Genomic DNA, 22,151 nt, shown 5'->3' with positions numbered 1-22,151 from the left:
GGCGTAGGTGATCTTTTTCATATTTCAGTTACTGGAATTCTCTAATTCTCTAGGTCAAGCCCTTGTCACCACCTTCATCAGAATTCTCAGATGGACACCCTTAGGCCAGCTCTTGATTATGCAGGGGCTGTTTTCCCTATGTTGTGAGAGCTGAATGTTTAAAAAGTTGTTGTGTTTTTTTTTAAGATTTAATTTCTTCTGAGAGAGAGAGAGTGCATGAGCACAGGGTGTGGGGGAGGGGCAGAGGGGGAGAGAGAGAGAATCTCAAGCAGACTCCATACTGAGCATGGAGCCTAGTGCAGGGCTTGACCTCAAGACCCTGAGATCAAGAGTCAGACGCTTAACTGACTGAGCCACCCAGACTCCCCTGAATGTTTAAAAAATTTTATTGGATGTGAGGCTGATCTGGCTGTGACATCTGTCACCCCATTGATCTGGCTGATCTGGCTGCCTAGACAGGTGTCCCCTTCCTCCCTCACCATCCATGTGCATCCCTCCTGAAGCTGTGTGCTCAAAGAGGACAACCTTCTCTGATAGAGGAGGACCGTTCTTCAGTCAAGGGTATATGAGTAGCTGTACTCCCCTGTTAGAACCTCCAAACAAGCTCTCAGGGTCTAGTTGTAGGAGAATGTAGGGTAGTCAGGCTTCCAAGACTCTTGACACATGCAAATGAGGTGTTGTATGTGGCAGTCTGCCTTTTGATAGATAGATGGATAGTTAGATAGATGGATAGATAGGTAGATAGATAGATTTTTAAAATAATGGAAAGTTTTATCTTTCATCTTCTCCAGAAGTAGGTACAGTGTTGATATTTAGTGGTTAGTATCTTAGTATTTGCCCTCATAAAGAAAATGAACATATCTTACAGGTTTTTTTTTATGATGAGCAAATTGAAAGCAGTATTACTACCAGTAACTAATAATAGATCTTCTATTCATTAAGTTCTTAATTTCTGCCAAGTGTGCATCCCTCGTGCTCAAAACAACTCTGCAAAACAGATAATAGTGTTGTCATCCTATAGATGAGGCTTAGAGAGGAAAAAAGGTACTTGCTCACCCAAGGCTATGTGGTTAATAAGTGAGAAGTTCGGGTTTTTCAAACCCAGGGCTAACTTCCAAGCCTGTGTTCTTTCTACTAGGCCATGGGTATTGAAAAAAAGGGAGCAAAGAAGGAACTTCTAGAGGTTTTTGCTCATTTTAATTGAGCATAGGAAGGAAAAGAATCTTAGAGAAATTCTCGTAGGGAAGACTGCCTGGAAAAGATGAAGAAACGAGCTTTAAACCTGCCCAGGTCATTGCCAGATAGCTAAACAACCTTGCCTTTGTCTCTGTCCCTTTTCCTAAATCAGCTTGATCTCTCTGCTTCAGTCTGTAATGACATCCGACAGGTAAGCTGTGGAGTAGCCTGGCTGGGTCACCAGCTGCTGGGGAGGCAGGGCCACTCCTTCCCCTGAGTGGCTGCCAGGCCTCAAGGACAAGCCATCCCAGGGGCAGGAGGAGAAACTGTTGGGGGGAGGAGGTGCAGCTGTTTCGTGCCAGTGGTTCCTAGGAATGTTTCTGACCTCCTCTGGTCCCAGCATTTCATGGGTGATGGAGCAAGACGGAATCTCAAAGGACAGCCTGGGGATGACTTGGTTTTGGAATTGTGATGCCTCACTATTTACAACCCACTGCATCTGTAAAGGCAGATATATGTTTCTTTCCTGTTCATGAGGGATTCTCTCCATGTTGCATTTCTGATTTTGAAGGGTGAATCTCATCTAGTTTATAAAGCCTGAAATGTGGAAAAATGACAGTCCTTGACTGTGTCTTCAGAACAGAATACTTCTGTGTGTCTGATATAGGTGATTGAGAAAAATAGAAATGTAAACTAGCGGTCGAGCAATAATAATAGTTTTCTATTAAAATATCGTTCGTGGAATGCTAGGCACTTCACATCTGTAACATTTATTCTTCCTAACAGTTTTGAAGTAGATATTTACAATTCCCATATACAGGGTTCACAACTAAGGTTCTGAGCTGTTAAGTCAGGTTGCCTGAGATCACATAGCTAGGAAGTGGTGACTCTGTGGCCCTTGAGTTTTCTTCCTCACTGTGCAGGCTGTTGCATTGTCACTCCATCACCCGTGGATGTCCATTACCAAACATTTCCTGGGACCCCCTTCTATAGTCATTTCATATAAAAGTTGGTATCTCATGGCATCACATTTAACCTTGTATTTTACTTTTGCTATTTTAATCATTGTTAAGTTGAATCAATTGTTAAGTAGTTTTCATGCTACAGAATCTCTACTGTTAATACTTCATGGGTAATATTTTGGCCCAGGCACATGGTTTTTGGAATGATGCTTTGTGGAGGGTTTTGTTTTGTTTTTTAAGTGGTCTTTTCATAATGTTTTTTGTTTTTACTTTTTAGTTTATTTCAGTTCAAGTGGCTTTAGCTATAATTTGTTCATAAGAATTGTAGGTATCGCAAGCTGTTTTAGTGGGAAGAGCATAGGATTCTTGCAGACCTGGTTTCAGTTCCTATCACCTGCTGGCTTTGTGAGCAGGTGATAGGAACCATATTACCCATTTGTAATATGGAGATAATATGTATCTTAAAATTAGGGAAATTAAAGATAATACTGATACAAATACCTGGCATAAAGCCTTCCATGTAGCAGGTCGATATCTGTTGAATAGTAGGCAAGTAGCTCATACTATTACTGTTGTTATTGTCATTACTGCAGTTGTCCCCCAGCTTTTCATTTCAAGAAGTCTGTACAACTCATTCTTCTTGAGACCTACTTATTTTGCAATTATCTAAGCATGGAGGGGAGGGACTTCGTGAAATGTCACTTGGGGGTCCAGGTTTGAACTTAGGCCATGGCTAAGCTGACCTTCTCTGCTGCGACCTTTCCTGCCCTTTGCACAATCCCATCTTTAATTGGCCAGCACCAGACTCTCCATTCCTGCTTGCCATTGTCCTCTGAGTCTTTAGTAGTTCAGAGGAGGTGTCATCAGTCCAGCCTGTTGTCATTTAACTCAGGGACATGTGCTCGTTACATACATCGGGATGCCTCCTTGAAAGTTCTTTGAACAGGTCAGGTTTTCAGCTCCATTGAGTCTCCCACTCCCTTCACTGGAGATTACACTAGAAGTCAGGAGGCTTCTTTGCAGAGCATGCTTAGGGGACAGAATTCTCACTCTTAGCCATCTGTAATGGTCTCAGTGCAGCAGTCCTTCAGTTGGAGCTGTCCTTAACATCACTTGGGCCTTTGGGGCAGATTTTGCCTGCAGCTTGTATATGGATATAATCTCAGATGCTAAAATGAAATGGCAGGTTTGGTTGGTAAGGCTGTTGCTGAGTGAACCTAGTGATACTTGGTCCCTCAAGTCCACTTGCCTCATTGAACAATAAATTATGAAGCCTGCAGCTTTCATGTGTTCAGAAATGTGCAAACATTGTAGGGAAATTTAGCCTTTAACCTCTTTGAGCTGTTCATTTATATCTCCGAAAGAAGTTCATCTCTCATAGAAAAGAATTCCGTCTACCAAACTGGTGACTTAATGTGTCTGGCTGTAATCCAGCATTATCCAAAGAAAATACTCTATAGTCATTTCCTGTGAGTGAACCTCTGTTTCCTCATCTGAGTGAGGAACTACCTTCAGATCATTTACCTGATTTCTGAATAATGTGCTTGTTGCATATTTTTGCAAAAGTAAATAGCTTTTGCTTTTCTTTTCAGCATTCTTATTTTACTGTGCCTGATACTAGAGAACTTCCCAGCATACCCGAGAATGTGAGTACTTGTGTGTGTGCGGGGGGGGAGATTAAATTTTTATTCTTCTTTATCTTTTATTTACATTTAAAAGAAATAAAAGGATATATTTTCCCATTATAAAAATAATGCATTACAAAAGCAAAAACAAATAGAATATTTGAAAAGCAGAAAAAGTATAAAGAGGGATCATTACTTATACTTCTCAAAGATAATCACCTATTAACATGTTGATGTCTCATTTTAGTCTTTTTAGAATGTATTTTTTTTACGTAGTTAAAATCACTGATCACATATGCATTTTTCCATCTCATTCATAGAATCCTATTTGTTAGCTGTGTAATATTCCATTTGCTTTGTAATTTACTTAGCTCTCCCTTCACTGTTGTGCATTTAGGTGGTTTTTAGTTTTTGCTGTTGTAAATAAAATGTTTCTGTAGAAAGAACTTTTCTATAAAGATTTCTTTATTAGGATAGATTTACTTAAGTAGAATTATACTACATTTCTATATCCACTTTTAAGAGTGTAAAAGAAAGTATTTGTGGGTATTAGTGTGAAGACCGCCCCCCCACACCTCTTAAAGATTTAAGAGTAGTGAACATGAGTCTGAGGGAGCAGAGGTTAATGTTTGCCCTCTGAACAAGCTGAATTGTGTATCTAGCCTTTAGACATATTTTCAAAATGTTTTACTCAGATTATAAGTAGTACTATGTAGAATTAAATATAGATTCACCACTGTGTAGGCACTTGATTACTTTTTTAAAATTGTGGCAAAATATATATATAATATCGAATTTACCATTTTAACTATCTTTAAATGTACATTTCATTGGTGAACTATATTCACATTGTTGTGCAGTCATCATCAGCAGGACTTTTTCATCTTTCCCAACTGAAACTCTGTACCCATTAAAAAACAACTCCCCATTTACGCCCTCCTCCCATCCCCTGGCAACCACTATTCTTTCAGAGTTTCTCTTTATGAATTTGATTAGTTACCTAATATAAGTAGAACCATACAATATTTGTCCTTTTGTGTCTTGCTTATTTAATTTAGCATCATGCCTTTGTGGTTTATCCATGTTATAACATGTCTCAGCATTTCCTTCCTTTTTAAGACGGAATAATATTCCATTGTATGTATATACATACTCCATTTTGCTCCTCCACTGATGGACATGTGAGTTTTCTACATTTTGGCTATGCGCATTCTGCTATGCGCATTGGTGTACAAACATCTGTTCAGGTCCCTGCTTTTAATTATTTTAGGTATATACCTGGTTATTTTTTTAAAGTACTGGAGTAAGTGGTGTATTTCTTTGTAATCATTACAGACTCACAGAAAGGAAATTCTTTTACATGTTGTCTATAGAGCTCACAAATTATAAATGTTGATCAAGTAATCATGTGTTCTTAATGAAGTTAGACTGTAAGTTGTTAGATAACTATCTTAGTTGGGATTGTCAAATATATCCATAATGTTTATGATGAGGCTCTGGTGGAAAATACTGCTTCCTTTTTGTTTACATTAAGTAATAAAAACTTTGGAGCATAGACCCCATTTCAGCAACAATAGCTAATGTTACTATGTACTACTGCTTGTCAGATGATGGATTCAGTAGGTACCTGCATTTTCTCATTGACCTCTTTTGACAAACTTAGGTGCAACTATTGTAATTACTATTTTATATCTAGAAACAGGCCCTGAGAATTTAAGTAACATATTCAAGGTCCTGCAGCAAAGAAGTGGTAGAATTAGAATTCAGACATTGGTCTTTCTGGTTTTAGAGACTGAGCTCTCACGTACTATGCTATACTTTGAGCCCATTATTTTCCCCTTCATCTCCAAAAAAATTCCATGGAAATGACAAAAGAACAATAAAATTAAGGAGAAGAATGTTCTTATAATTCCAGAAGCAGCTGCCATGAGCCAGAAAATTTGAGGAATTTCCACAACATAAAGGAGATGATTACTGATACTTAGCAGTCAATAAGGAGTAGATAATGGAGGAACCCAGATCCAGTGGGAGAGCAGAAGTAGGGGCATACCATGGACAAATAGCCAAAGGCTTTTTGTTGAAGGATTATTTGCAAATGCCATGGAACAATTATAAAAATTGGCTATGTACCAGATCACTGAAAATTTTAAAATAGAAAAAAAAGTCTTACAGGCCAATCTTTTCATGGCAATGAAATAAGACTAGAAATTAATGATAAAGGTTTTAAAAATATTTGTCTACTTGAAATAGTGGTTGGTGTCAAAGGGGATAAAACATTGAAATTTTGTATTGTTTAGACGTTAATGACAACGAGAACACTAAACAACAAAACCCTAAGGGATTCAGCCAAAACTACACTCAGGGGGAAACTGATAGCTTCTAATGCTTTTATTATAAATAAGAAACAGAAAATAATGAACTTGACTTTCAGTTCAAGAAGCTGGAAAATGAGGGGTGCCTGGGTGGCTCATTCGGTTAAGCATCTGACTCTTGATTTCAGCTCAGGTCGTGATCTCAGGGTCATGGGATTGAGCCCCGTGTCAGGCTTCAAGCTCAGTGCAGAGTCTGCTTGGAATCCTCCCTCTCCCTCTCCTTCTGCCCCTTCCCCCACTTGTATGTGCTCTGTCTCTAAATAAATAAATAAAATCTTAAAAAAAAAAAATGGAAAATTAGGGGTGCCTGGGTGGCTCAGTCGTTAAGCGTCTGCCTTCGGCTCAGGTCATGATTCCAGGGTCCTGGGATCGAGCCCCACATCAGGCTCCCTGCTCGGCGGGAAGCCTGCTTCTCCCTCTCCCACTCCCCCTGCTTGTGTTCCCTCTCTCGCTGTCTCTCTCTCTGTCAAATAAATAAATAAAATCTTAAAAAAAAAAAAAAATTAATGGCAATCAAAAAGCCAAAACTAGAAACATTTAATTACAGTTTTAATTAGAAAATATTGTTAAAGTAGAATTGAAAAATAAGACCTTTTTAAAACTGAATTTTTAAAAAGAGTAATAATCGTAAAATTATGCAATAAATTTGATAGAGATAAGATAAAATTTTCCAGAAAAATATAAATGATTGAAGTCAACCTAAGAAATAGGAAATATAAATATAGAACCATAACTTGAAAAGATTAATTAAAGCTTTTTTGGCCATCTCTTTACCTTGCTGCTACAAGTATGTGAGGTTTTAGGTGGTTATATAGGCACGTTAAGGAATGGATTATTATGTAAACTGTTCCAAATTATAGGAAAGGTATGTATGTATATGTATTAAACAAAAGAAAAAGAAAAATTGCTTGTAATCCCGTATCTCAGAGAAAGTCACGTTCCAAGTTTTTCTTTCCCCTTTATGATAGTAGCAGTTTCTACACTATGCTGCCTAGAGCCCCGAGGTTGCTTTAGGACCCCTGGACAGCCTGGGGGAGATGGATGACTGGCTGACCAGAGCACAGGGTCCCTGCTCCTGCTTTATTCATTGCAGGTTCATTCCTGTCTGCTTAAATTGGGAATTAGGTAATATTTTGTTTGAGATAAGGGAGTCCTTTTGATAAAAAAAAAAAATTTTAGAAGCTACATTTTAAAAAACACAATGGAGATGATACCAAATACATACCTTTCTATCAGCGCTTTTTTTATGACAATGTATTATGAATGTTTCAAATATCTTTGTTGTACAAAGCATTAAATAAAAAGTACATATAGAAAAAGTGAATTACCCCACCCCAGTCCCATTCTCCCTCCAGTTTGCGTGTCCTTCCAGACCTTTCTCTGTGTATTTACTCTATCATATGTGTGAGTACCTGTGTATGTTGTAGACATTTCTTTAGACATAAATATGATACTATTCATATTGTTTTGCAACTCACTTTTTAAAATGTATTCTCAAACCTGTTCATATTGATTTACTTCATCCTTTTTTAATGATTTTTTTAATTTAATGGTATTACTATTCTTATGAAAGTAATACATATTAATGGCTTAAAAAATCATATAGTACCACATAATTGTTGATGGAAATTTCAGATTCTCCTTACTTTCCACTTCCCAGAGGCAGCTACTTTCAAGATTTTAGCAGTTGCAGTATTTCTCTCCATGTTTTAAACTAATATGCACATATCGCTATATCTTAATTTTTCTTTTCAGATATCACCTATTGATTTTCCTGCGGAAGTTGAGAGTTTAGATCTTTTACCACCTCTGAGCCTCTCTCCCCCTAGAAGATAACTTCATCTCACTCACATGTTTTCCCTCCCCCATTTTTCCTCTATCTTCAGAAAATTTTTAAAATTTTTAAATTGTTTACAATTCAGTGAGCATGTGGGATGAGATGATCAATTATGATCGCATTTTCTTTCTTGTATAACTTTTTGTCAAATAGGAGTTCCTGGATTTCACATCTTCTTGTTTATTCCCTTATTCTGGTGAAACATTCTCCAGTAGTTTCCTAAGAAAGTATTGTGTTGCAGGGCTCCTGGGGGCTCAGTCGTTAAGCGTCTGCCTTCGGCTCAGGTCATGATCCCAGGGTGCTGGGATCGAGCCCCGCATTGGGCTCCCTGCTCCGCGGGAAGCCTGTTTCTCCCTCTCCCACTCCCCCTGCTTGTGTTCCCTCTCTCGCTGTCTCTCTCTCTGTCAAATAAATAAATAAATAAATCTTTAAAAAAAAAAATTGTGTTGGAGGCAACATGGTCGGACCTTGCATCACTGAAAATGACTGTTCTACTCTGGGTAGGATTGGAAATTGCCTTCAGAATTTTGAAGACATAGCTCTGTTGACTTCTAGTTTTCCTGTTGAAACTTGGAAGTTGTAAGCCATTCTGATTCTTGATTTATTTTTTAGGATCCTTTTTTTGTCTTTGGTATTCTGAAATTGTCCTTTTCATCTGCTGTGCTGGCCACTTGGTGCTCATTCAGTCTAGAAACTCATGTCCTTTATAGCCAGGAAATGGTGTCACATTATTTCTTTGAAAAGATGCTTCTTTATTTTTCTCCTTTCTCTGGGGCCTCAGTGGTAGGATCCTGTGTTGATCCAGTAATTTCCTTTTCTATTTTCCATCTCTCTCTTTCAGGCTTCTTTCTACTTTCTTTAACAAATCATTTCACCCTTTTGAATTTCTTCTGCTATCATTGTTTATGTATCTAAGAGCTTTTTGGTGTTGTTCAATAAATTATTCATTGTTTAATGGCATCTTGTTTCATGAGTGCGGTATGTTTTCTCATCCCTTTGAGACTCGTTCATAGGTCTAAAAATTTGTTCTTTCTGCATGTTTTCTTCCTCCATGTTTTCTCTCTCCTGTTTGTTTCACTCTGTATCTTTGATGGTAGAGGCTTTCCTCAAGTGCCTGTCCAGCCCTATTTAAGACGGAGGCACTAAAAAGCTGAGTGGAAGCTCTGTGTTCATGAATGGGGCTTGTTACCTGGTGGCCTTTACTGGAGATGATGGATCAGAAAGGCCTGGTTACTTAGGGGCTGTATGTGGGGAGCTTTCAAATGTCAGTATCAGAATCTTGTCTTTGGAACTAGTGAGGTTTTTTTTTTGTTTTTTGTTTTTTTGTCTTGTTTCTTTGTTTTGTTTTTGCCAGTGAGCATAAGCTTCATTTATTATCATTCTGGAAGCTGAATGAGGGTGGTGAGTTATGGGATATCAACATTTAGCATGTATTCTTTAAGCCCCCCTCCCATTTTTTACTTAATGCTTTATCCCCTGTCCTTAGCTATACCTGGTGTCCCCATGCCTTCTGGTTCAGTTCCTCTAGAAAGTAAACACTTCTTTTGCTGGAGGAGTTTCAGAAGGCTGGTTGACTAGCAGAGTAAGCTGGGAGAGAAGAATCTTATTTTTATTGGCACCTTTCCTCCAGCCTTCAAAGCTTCTGGGTGTCTCCATTTCCTGAACCTTTTTGGAGTTGTGTGGTATGAGTTGGGCTCAAGCGTGTGTCCTATCCCTCTGTCCCAGCTTTCGTGTTCTGCCCTTTGTGGGCTGCCAAGTCATCCTCCTTTAGTTTTTCAACCTCAGTTGGCACTGTTGACATGTTGGGCCAGATCATTCTTTGTCATGTGGGACTGTCTTGTACACTGGGGGATGTTAGCAGCATTCCTGGGATCTACTCACTATATGATGGTAGCACACCCCCTTCCAGCTATGACAACCCAGAATGTCTCAGACGTTGCCACATTGTCCCTTGAGGGCACATGACCCAGGTTGAGAACCATTTCTTTAGTAACTTCTGCTTTCTGGCTTCTAAAAATTTGACATCTCTCTTCCAGTAATGTCTTTTCTCCTGTTCTTTGGGGTTTATGTCTTTTAAAATTCTTTCACTGTGACTTTCCCTGGGGAGTTGTTGGGGAGGGATGGTATCAGAGAGAAAAGACAAAATATTTGTGTTTAATCTACCATATTTTACTAGAAATCTCTACAGTGTTTTAACTATGCCACTCCTACTAATAGACATTTAGATTGCTTCTAATGTTTTGCTATTATAAATAATGTTACAACAATTATTGCCTAGATTAGGTTCATCATTTTCATTTTTTTTTTAACTTGAAGGACCGAGAGTTCCTTAAGAACTTAAAATGAGGTCCTGAAAGTCTGATAATTTCTTAATTTTCAAAACTGCCATAACAGAGGTTAGAAATAGTTTGGCGGGGGGGGGGGGGCTGTCTTCTTCATAGCCCCAGCTCCAATTCCTGTCTGCACTGCCCCCACCATTTAAAAAAAAATTTGCATTCCCTCTGCTGGTTTTGCCACTAATGAACCAATTCCCTGTGTATGACCCATTGTCCCCTAAATCCTCCTTTGCAAATCAGTAAAAGGCTGGCCTTGTTTGTTTCTAAGCGGGAATAATAAAAACAATCTGCCAGACTCCTAACATACATGGTTCCATTTAAATCCTTACAGCTCCTCTGTAAGAGATAGACGTGAGCCCCATTTTATATATAGGGACCCAGGGCCCACAGACCTGAGGTTACCAGCCCAAGGTCTGCACCTAAGTGGGGTGTAGTGACTCAGGTTGGTAAGGAACCAAAGCATTTCGTTTTCATTATACCCGCCTGCCTCCCTGCAGTTGACTTTTGATATTCATGAGGAAAGAGGAAAAAATTATTTTTCACATCTCAAATATGAAGTGAAGCAGGAAAGCTTTTCCTCCAAGGAGAATCTGAACTTTTGTAGGACCAATTTGTGTGATTTTTGACATAGAATCAGTATTGAGCTCTAGCCATGTTGAAATTTGCATTTTAATCTCTTGGTGATTTTCAAGGATTAATTTAAAATGACTAAATTGCTGCATTGCAAATTGAAACAAGCAATAACCATGGGGTTGTTAATATGATAGAGTCTGCTGTAGTGGAAAGAACATGAGTTTTGGAGACAGCCAGACACCGGGCTCTACCACTCGGGGACCTTGGACTACTTACTTATATTCTCTGAGCCTCAGTGTCCTTATGTAATAAAGAAAACTGGGAGGAACAAATGAAGAATTAAATGCAAAGTTCCAAATAAATAAATAAATAAATAAATGCAAAGTTCCAAGGTCAGTGCTTGGTGCAAGAAAGATGCTGCTTTTGATGGTCCTTTTCTTTCCCTTCTTCTCTTGGCTTTCCTACAATTCTAGTCTTAACCTCTTTTGAGGTCTGAGTTGTGGCTCAGGGCTAGGGCACATTACTTCTTGGAGCTTATCTGTTCTGGGTTTTTGCTAACATTCTTGGTTGTGAAGATCAGTATTTGTCCTTTCCTGGAGTGTATATTTGACCACACAAGTCTCTTAGCAGGAGCCACTGACCCCAGAATTTCTGAAGCTTAGAAATGGTAGAGGGAATGGAGTCCAGGACTCCGGTACCTGTCATATGGGAGGTTCTGTAAACATTTATTGATTATCTCCTCTAAGAGACATGTTAAACTTAAAAGAATAAGCAAAGAGAAGGGTAAAAGGACTTTGGCACATGGAACTTCATTCTGTCACCAGAGAATCAGGTTGTTCTGGACGGCTTCGGAGAATGGTTAATGTAAGAAAGAGAGAAAGGAGCTAGTGTAGATTCAACACCTGCCATGGATCAGATCAGGCACTATTTATCATGGAATCTTCACAGCAGGCTTACGAAGTGGTTGTTATCCCTGCTCTGAAGAGGAAATGAAGCCCAGAGACCTGAAGTAACTTGCCCCTAGTCATGTAGCCAGTAAATGCGAAAACCGGGAGTCACACTCAGGTCAGTCTGATCCCAGCACTGAGATGCTGCTGGGTCCTGGGCCTCAGGCTCTATGGCTCCCCCACACCCTTCTAAGAAATTGCTCATCGTCAGTTTAAGTTCTGTAATTAATTTTGTGAACTTGTTTAATGTCATTTCTCCTTCCATAATGAGAGGGATTAGTATTTTTTCATCACTGCATCTCTATAATTAGCACTCTGTAAATACCCAGAACATAGTAGATTGTCAATATATATTTATGGAATGACTGAATGATTGGCTGAATGAATGAATGAATGAATGAGCAATGCAGCCACCCCCAAGAAAAGGGAAAATAACAATTCTTTTCAGTTGGCTTTTAAGCCAGTATGTCTGCAAGACGTTAATAAAAAGCAAATGTAGAAAATTCTTTCCACTTTCAGATGGCTGTTGAAGTTAATTCTCATTATTTTTACAATTTTTGTGTAGAAATATTTTCTTCCTTTTCACTGAAAAACTGTCACTATGTAATTGTTCATCAGAGTTATCTCAAGATAATATATGTAGGAGTGAATTTTATACAGGCAATAGTTAAATGAGCATAAATCTTTATAAATTTTAAACAGTTGACCTGCATTAAAAAGAAGTCACAGATCAGGAACAGATATGTAGTAATAATTACATTGTAAACTGGTTGTAGAAGGGATTCTTTTTTTAGCAGCTAGGTTTTGAAGCTTACTTTTGATTAATGGATAATCATATAGACCTTCATTTGGAATATTAAACAAACCTGTCTTAATTATCTGGTCGGTGTCATACCAAGTGGTTAATGATGCGCGGAAAGCATTTAGAATGGACAGTTACATATAACATTGCCCAGACTTCCACTTTGTCAAAAGATGTACCATGATATAGAAAAGATTTATGAACTCATCGTGACTTTCAAAAATAAACAAAGTTGAGGTGGTAGTAGAAGACCTATTATCAAGTACTGAGATTGTAGAGAATTCCATTGTTGCTCTTAAGAGTTGTCAGGTAATTGTTTATTATAATGGTTTTTCCATTCACACGGAGGGATAAAATTTGACCTCCGGGTAAACCCTGCCTTCTTTCCTATAATATACTTCTCTGATGTGATAGCTTAAGTGAGTTTGTGGAATTCTTTCTCAGACAGATTATTTTAGAATGCAAATTTATAATTCCCTTTTAAGAATCCCACACAACTAAAGTAACCTAAATTCTTTAAAAAAAAAAAAATCAATTGAGGATTTTAAAGGTTTACATTATGGTAAAATAATCTAAGCAGGAGTTATTTCAGGAAATAAGACCCATTGGCAAAACCAAGCCTCTTGCCTAGAAGCCTCCTCCAGACACAGTACAGTAAGTCTTTATCATCTGTACTGTGTATGAAGCTGAAAGTCACAAAGACTAATAAAATGACAGACCGTGGGGCGGACTAGCATCTGTTTCGAAGGCTCCAAGGAGTACCCAGCTTAGAGTCGGTTCTTTGGTTTGGGGATTATCTCATTTCCCTAAGGTATTGAACCTAAGACGCTTTTTCTCTAAGCCCCACTATATCCCCTCCCATCCTTGGCCCATCCCCCCCACCCCCCACCTGCTTCCTCACCCCGGGCGTGGATCACAGTGAGCCCGAAGTCCCCAGCCACCTGGATTGGCACGGGAGCCAGCAGGGACAGCTAGAAGCGAGCAGCCATTATGGGGCTTCTCCTGGGGGAAATGAGGCTTGCCAGGTGCCTTCCCTTCCTCTTTGTCTGGATTTAGAGCCATAGAGGGTTAGAGCTGGATGGGACCTTCACCGTCATGTCTTTGCAGAGATGAGAAACAGGAGCCTGGAGAAGCTAAGGAGCTTGTGTAGCACACACCTCTTCCAAAACTCAATTTCCAGGCTGTTCTGACCCAGTTAACTAGAGACCTTCCTTGGACCTGAGCCCTTTCCAGCCCTGAGTAGTGGTCAGCTTCATATTCCTGCTACCCAGCCCTACAGAGTGAGCCCGTAATGAATGCTAGGCGGATAGGAGAATGCTCATGGGCACATAATTGATATGTAACTGAAAGAATGCTTGAGTTCTATGAATAGAAACGGAATGTCCTTAAGCCTAAAAACGTCCTGGCACTGAGAAAACTGAACCCTTCTGAGCATGGACACTGGAAATAGTCCCTCGAAGCAAGATTTTCCTTCCCAGTAGGTGAGTCACACAGAGAGGTAATTGTCAGGGAATGAAGGGGGTGGTGATTTAGACTTAGCCGTGGTGGCATTATAGTCTAGGACACTGGGCCCAAGACTAGGTGAGCAGCAACACCATGCTTGATAGGATTGATGGTTCTTTAGAAGGAGGACTGATTCCCTCATTAAATGAGTAGACTCCTTTTAAGAAAACTGGGCACGTGGACAAGTGTGGTGCTCAGTAACTTGGAAGCCTGGGTGTTGTCTGCAATTCTCTCCACCGCCCCCCCACCCTCCTTCTCAGGTCTGATTCATTATCAGGTCCTGTGATTTCACTTTACAGAGATCTGTCACATCCATATTCAAAGCTTTCATCTCCGTAGTTTATTTGTTGTAATCATTCTTTCCCGGAATATGGCAGTAGCCTATTAATTGATTGTCCTGCCTCCCACTTGCCCTCTCCTGGGCATCCTCCATAGGATCTCTAGGAAGATCCTTCTGAAACATATGTAACTGTATCATGATCCTTCAGCAGCTCCCTCTTACCCATGGGGAAAGTCTAAGCTCCCACAGAATCTGAACCCAGCTCCCCTGCCCCAGCACGTCCCCTGCCGTGTATCCTCCTCTTCACTCTACTGACCTGCTGGAGCTCCTCTCTCCTCCCTGCTTCTGTCTCTGCATGGAATACGCTTCTCCCCCTGTCCATTGAGTGAAGCCCTCTTGGGAGACCCAGACCAGCTGTCTTCTCCTCTGTCAAGCCTTCCCCAGCCTTGCCCCCGCGTATCCATCCAGCAAAGTTAAATCTGCCCTTCTCAGGCAGCCCTGGAGTGTGTGTAGCCTGGACCATGGTACTTTGCACACCATACTGATGCCATTCCCATTCCCAGGCTATACTCCTGGAAAATGGGGATCATCTTTACTTAATCTCTGCAGTTCCAGCTCCCAGGATGGTACTAAACACATAGTAGGAGTTAAATAAGTGTTTGTTGATTGGCTGATTACAGGAGACAGAAATGGGAGGTTGAAGACTTGGTCCCACTGAAGCAAAGTGCTAGGAGAGTAGTATACCTTGTGTCCCTTAGAAATATAAGCTCATAGTATGTTCTGGCTGCAATCTTGACCTAGGACAGTGTGCCATGGAGCTCCCTCTGCTCCTTATTCCCTATTCCCTATACTCTTGTCTTACCCATAAGACCTATGACTGACCTGGCTGTGAAATGAATACCTGCTTCTGTATGCAGCCCCCTCCCCATTACCTGATGAACAAACCACCTATTTCTTTACACATTTATTTTTTTAGAGAGAGGATGTGCATGGGGTGGGGAGGGGAGGAGCAGAGGCAGAGGGAGAGGCGGGGAGGGAAAATCCCAAGCAGGCTGTGTGCCCAGCACGGAGCCAGACACGGGGCTCGATCCCACGCTCCTGAGATCATGACCTGAGCCGGAATCAAGAGTTGGATGCCCAACCGACCGAGCCACCCACGTGCCCCTTCTTTACTTCTAATAAATGTAGCCACAAATACCTTTAACAGCCTCCCCCAAGCCCCAGCTATTTTACATGAGTTTGTGAGTTGCCAGGGTCCATTCTTTCTCCGTGAACCCTTCACCATTACTAAGTATTCGATCACTTATCCAACCTAGACCCAAGTTTTCTGATATCAAATGCTGTGTTCTTCCTAATATACCACGGTGTCTTTCAGGCTGGTGTATTTCTCTTAGGCTACACTGCTCAGACTCCAGCTAAGGAGCTGAGGTCTTCAGTCATTGCTTTCTTTACTTACTGCTTCATTCTTTTATCAAACTGCTAGATGTCGGGATATGTCATTGCCCAGAGGGACCTCAGTCTAGGAACAAAAACATACTTGTAACCAAGTGGTCATAAGATAGAGACAAATAACCATGCCAGCACAAAGTGTAGGAGCTTGACAAATGTGGAATCGAGGAAGCCTTTTAGGAGGAGGTAACATTTCACCTGGGTCTTGAAAAGTGAGTGAGTGTCCTCAAGGAAGAGAAGAGCATTCTAGGAGGAGGAAACAACAGAAGTAAAGGCCTGAGGGTATGAAAAGGTATGACAGGTTTGAGAAATTGAGGGTTGGTGTAGCTTAAGCCACTGGATGCTTTAAGGCACAGGGAGGAGACCCTTCTTGCCAAGGGGTTTTCTTCAGAGATGAAGTTTGGTGGAAACTGTAAATGCTCCCTACAGCTGCTCCCAAGGCCTGCTCTGCCCCGCAGGTGCTCCCACGGCTGAACGAAGTTCCCAGGGCTGTCGCCACTCCCACCCACTCCCACCCGCCTAGGCGGGTGGCATCCCAGAAGGAAAGAGGCAGGGGAGGAAGCAGATAAGAAAGACAGCTTCTGTTTAGACACAAATATCTTGGTAATCAGCACAGATGGGATGAGAAATACCAAAAAAAGTACATGACAGTTTAGAGAGAATTTGGCTAAATGTTACATATTTTTAACATACCTGTATAGAGTTTTTGGAACAAGCACCTGAATCTCTCAGAACCTGATTGGGCTTGGGGGTTATGCCTCAACCAAGTGGTGTTTTGATTTCAGAAATGTTTCCTTCCCCATCCACAAAAGTATCCTTATGATTTTTTTTTTCTCCCACCAAAATAAGGTGCAGGATTTGTCTCTGACGCCGTGTCTCCTTATTTGGACGGCAAGCTGTGTAACATATTTCTACCCAGCGTGAAGCTTCTTGGCAGACTCTTGAGGCCACGTTTTGGTGGCTTCAGAGTTATCTTTGGATCTGTCAAAAGTGCTAATGGGCTTTCTGGCCTTCTTTAAGCTCCTCATTTCTATTTTCTTTTTACTTGCATCCTCTCCTAAAAGAAAAATTGATGTAATTCATCAGCAGTTAAGCATTTTACTGAAATGCTCAGCTGAGGGCCTTGTATTTTTGTTTGCGAGAATAGTTCTGCCATGTCACGGTCTTCAGAGCGAACCCCACCCTGACATCATTAGCTCAGCACTCCTCAGTCCACTGGGCAAGAGACCCACTTGTTGACTAATTCAGACTGCCTTGCTTGTTTGTTTTTTGTTTTTCAAGTTTGTTAGGAGGCAAGTTGTGTGGTGGTTAGAGCAAGGGCTTCAGATTCAGGAGACTTGGTTTTGAAACTCGGCTCTGCCCTTTCTAGCTGGGTGACCTTTGGAGCCTACTTATCCTTCCTGGGCCTCAGTTTCTTCATCTATAAAATGGAGATGATGATGCCTTTTTCAGGGTTGTTGAGAAGATTGGAGAGAACACAGGTGAAGTACCTATTGTCTAACACAGAAGGATTACTCAGTAAATGGGGTAACAGTTCTTAACAGCAACACTTTTTCTCTTTCAGTTGGTGTACTTCGATCCTGCTTTGTTCCAATGCTATGCTTCCTTTCCTGAATACAAGTTTTACCTACTATTTGTACCGATATTAACAAAGAGCACAGGTTTAGAGACAAATTCACCCGAGACTGATGATCCACATAGTGTATAACCTTGGTCCTGTTACTTCATTTTCTCTGTTGTCTGGTCTCCTATCTGTAGAGATGATATTGCCTGTTCAAGGAGTGGTTTCAAGATTAAGTGAAATAATGTATGTAAAGCTTTGTATATTATAGATGTTTAAAAATACTTAAGTGGGACAATGTAAGGGAAAGTGTATGGGCTCTGGAGTTGGATCTGAGTCCAAATTCTGACTCTACCAGTTACTGAATCTCTCCCAGACTTACTTTATCTGGATACTGGGGGGAAAATGCCTCCTTGGAGTTTTGTGAGAACTGCGTAAGATTACACATACGAAGTACCTGATATGGTACCTGCTACTTGGTAGGTAGTCAGTATATGGAGCTATTAATTCACTCACTATTTATAAAGGTCGATGGTTAACCTGGTATTCCAATCAAAGAACAATAAATCATAAGATGAGTGCCCATTCTTATTCCCAACCCATTATATTGTTGAAAAGCACTTTATGCTATTTTGCATGTAAAAATCCACCTGGTTTACTTGAATTTATGGGTTTATAGCTCTTTCATCATTATAAACGGCAAACTCCTGGCAAGTAGTATTCCTTCCCTCCCTGACCCCCTTCATTTTCAGAGGATTATATTGTGTGGCATTGAAAACCTGTAACATTGAAGAAATTAACATATTCATGTGTATTATTAAAGTCAGGTGGGTATAGAAAGGGTTGCAGAAATGAAACACATTATATTTTTTCTGAAATCTGAAGAGTACCAGTCTATAGTACTAATTAAAAGAAGCCCCGGGTACAGAAAAAAGCTAGTTAAAACACTGCTTTGTCACCACTTCCTGCTGCTTGTCTGCAGTTCCCCCCCCCCCCCTTTTTGAGTGAAATACCTGGAAATTGTAAATCTTCAAAATTGCTCTAATTCCAGCCGAGCCCTTTTAGACAATGTCAACGATGGAGGAGGGGGACGCCGGCAGTGATGACAAGAGAGGAGCATGCCTAGCCTTTGCGGGTGGGATCTGTCGAACAGAAGCGGGCTCTGTGCCAAAAAGCATTTTGGTCCCCGGGTCCTTTCTCTTGCCTAGACGTATGGTATGACACATTGGGAAAGTTCTAGGATCTGGGGTCAGAAGATCTGAGCTGCAGTCCGGTCTTTATCGCTTCTGAGACTTTTTGGTCTTGGCATCCCTTTCTGAGGCTTGCTTTCCTCATTTGTAAGATTGCAGACTTCCTGTCCTGCTCACCTTTCGGAACTGATAGGCACAGCCGTGTGGTGCTGCCCGTGACCTCACGTAAACCGTAATCAGCACACAGAAGTGCTTCATCTCTGAGGTCTCTTCCAACTTTGCATTTCATGATTTTACACAAGCACGGGATTCGGTCTCTCAGGTGGAAAGAATAGGACAGGGGCAGAGGAGAGTATGCTTTCTGATGATCTTCTGTTTCTCATACTTTTTTTAAGATCCCGCTTGTGATGAGAACAAATGAAATAAGCCACAAATCTCCCCTTCTTGTTTCTCCTAGAGAAATCTGACAGAATATTTTGTGGCCGTGGATGTAAACAACATGTTACATCTGTATGCCAGCATGTTGTACGAACGCCGGATTCTCATCGTCTGCAGCAAGCTCAGCACTGTGAGTAGACAGTCTTGAGATGGGCTTTTTAATTATTTTATTTCAATGGAAAGATGTATCGGGAAGATGAAAGACAATTTTAGGAAAAGAAATCAGCCACAATCCCCTCAACATGTCATTTTCATTAATTATTCATGTTTCTTTACAGTGCCAGTGCATGTTTTCATTGACTCTTATAGCTTCACAATCAATTATAGTTTTCCATTTGGTCTGGGTATGAACACTTTGCATATTTTCACATTACGCTTCCATCATTGTCATTTTTTTACATGTCTGTATCATATTCCATTGTACTATGTCATCATTTACTAAACCTTTCTTCTCTTGATGGCCATTTAGCTTGTTCATAGTTTCATCCTTTAGTAGATAATACTGCAGTGAACAATTTTTGGCTGCTTTTGATGGATGCAGTTCATAGTCTAATGAGTAGGACCATCAGGTCAAAGGACTTGCTGAGCACTGTGACTTAGGGACTGCCAGACTGCTTCCCAAACACACTGTGCTTGTTTATAGTGAATGCTGCCAGCCATATATGAGTTCCCATTTTTACTGCAGCCTTGCCAGAATTGTGTGTGTATTCATGCATATTTGTTTAAATTTTGCTAATAAAATAGGCATAAAGTGGTATGGCAGGTTTGCTTTATTTTTTTTTGGTTAGAGGTTACTGCATATTTTCCATGGGTTTATTTCCCATTTATATTTTGTTAATGTCTTTTCCCATCTATCTTATAGGACTCTTGTTTTTTCTTTGTTTTTTAATAAATTGCAATGAGGTCTTTTATATTGTAATAACTATTGCTATATGGATAATATAAATATTTTTCATATTCTTTTTATTTTAGGTTTGTTTTTTAACTTGACAGGTATAGAGTTTATATCTTTCCCTATATTCTATTATGAAAATTCTCAAACATAGAAAGTTGAAATCATTTTACAGTGAACACCCATATAACCCGATCTAGATTCTGCCATGAACATTTGACTACTCTTTCTTTGGCACATATTTATTCATCTGCCCATCCCACGTGCTATCCATCAATCCATCGTATTTTTTGATGCATTTTAAAGTAAATCAGTATATATCCCCCTAAATAATTGTGTATGTATATATTAACTAAAGTTCAATATCTGTTTATAGTATTATTTTTCTTTTGAGGTTAAGCTTGCATACAGGAATTAACTGGGAGTGGAATGCCTAACAGGTACTTCTCTGTTAGAGAGGGTAGAAGGACCTTCTTATAGTGAGAATTTCCCTAATGAAGGGTCTATGGATAAAACCAGTTGTGTATTTACCCACGAATACAAGGTGCCTAATAATGAAAACTTTGTGAGGCTGTTAGTTTTCTTTATGGTTTTTAGTATAACTTCATTATTTTATTATTTCTTTCGTATTGTTTGCTTGTCAGGAACGCACAATTTTTTTTTTTTTTAAGATTTTATTTATTTGATAGAGACAGCGAGAGAGGGAACACAAGCAGGAGGAGTGGGAGAGGGAGAAGCAGGCTCCCCGCTGAGCAGGGAGCCCGATGCGGGGCTCAATCCCAGGACCCCGGGATCATGACCCGAGCCGAAGGCAGACGCTTAACGACTGAGCCACCCAGGCGCCCCAGGAACTCACAATTTTTTGATTGTGCCAGGATCACAGCACGTAGTAGGTGATAAAAGCATGGCCTTTGCCCTTGAGGGAAAAACATCCCAGGTAGCTTTTTTTTTTTTGGCATTTTATTTTAAACTAGAAGTGCAGTTCATAATCTCAGGGCTTGAATACCCAGACAGTTTGGGAGTGAGAAGATTGCCATCCAGTTTTATTGCTACATCTTTATGAAGCCAGTTAGAATAAAAGTATAGTTGAGGAGCCTGGCTGGTTCAGTCGGAGGAGCCTGTGACTCTTATTCTCGGGATTGTGAGTTCGAGCCCCACATTCGGTGTAGAGATTACTTAAAGAAAACTTAAAAAAAGAATAAAAGTACAGTTGAAAGAGTCCAGTCTGCAACCTGTTACTATTGCATTGGAGTATTAAACTTTAGTAGAACAAAAAAAAGACATCATATTAGTGTAATTTAAATTCCCTATAATATGATCGTGACTTTTTTTTTTTTTTAAGATTTTGTTTATTTATTTGACACAGACACAGTGAGAGAGGGAACACAAGCACGGGGAGTGGGAGAGGGAGAAGCAGGCTTCCCGCTGAGCAGGGAGCCCGACGCAGGACTCAATCCCAGGACCCTGGGATCATGACCTGAGCCGAAGGCAGCCGCTTAACGACTGAGCCACCCAGGCGCCCCGATCGTGACATTTTTGAGCTCTTAATATGTGCCAGGCACTGTGCTAAGCACTTTGCATCTATTAACTCATTTAATCTTCACTATATCAGCGTGTAGTAAGTTCTGTTATTACCGCCTCCTTATAGATAAGGAAGAATGTACCTTCTATGTAATTTTTTGTTTAGATATAGTGGATTAAACACACAAATTTATTTCTGCTCTTTTCCAAAACTAAAATGAACTAAAGAATAAATCAACAAGCACAAAGAGCAGATGTAGCAGAGATTTTTTTTTTTTTTTGCAGCAGAGATTTTTAAAAAAACAGAAAATACTATTACCAATGTTATGCCAGTATTTTAAAACTAAGATGAAATGGACAGTAGAATACAACTTACCAAAATTGAATCAAAAAGAGAAAAATTGAATAGGTTATTTAATTTATAGAAATTGAATCAATACATAATTTTTTTTTCCCCCAGAACACTCAGCTCAGATGGTTTTACAGGTATGTTTTATCAAACATCTCAAGGAACAGATCATTTCAATCTTAGGCTTCTTCTTGAGAGTCTAGAAAGAAAAGGGAATACACTCCTACTTTTCTTGTGGTAATTGTATAACCTTGACATTCAGCCACACAAGGAAGAGACATTACAAGAAAGTTTATCAGCCAATCTCGCTCATAAACGTAGCTGTAAAAGTTTTAAAC

General features: G+C 40.1%; 1 protein-coding gene across 7 annotated transcripts in view; it reads left to right on the top strand.

The window, feature by feature from the left end:
- Nucleotides 1-22,151, top strand: part of DENND1A (DENN domain containing 1A) — a 498,150-nt gene that overhangs the window by 241,373 nt on the left and 234,626 nt on the right. For all 7 annotated transcript variants that reach the window (XM_036107896.2, XM_078061741.1, XM_078061742.1 and 4 more), the window contains 2 exons: nucleotides 3,731-3,784; nucleotides 19,071-19,181. In XM_036107896.2, coding sequence (XP_035963789.1) covers nucleotides 3,731-3,784; nucleotides 19,071-19,181 — 165 coding nt within the window. The remainder of the gene's footprint in view (nucleotides 1-3,730; nucleotides 3,785-19,070; nucleotides 19,182-22,151) is intronic.

The sequence above is a fragment of the Halichoerus grypus genome, chromosome 14 (genome assembly GCF_964656455.1).
Source record: "Halichoerus grypus chromosome 14, mHalGry1.hap1.1, whole genome shotgun sequence".
Classification (NCBI taxonomy): domain Eukaryota; kingdom Metazoa; phylum Chordata; class Mammalia; order Carnivora; family Phocidae; genus Halichoerus; species Halichoerus grypus.
This window is presented reverse-complemented; position numbering and strand designations above follow the sequence as displayed.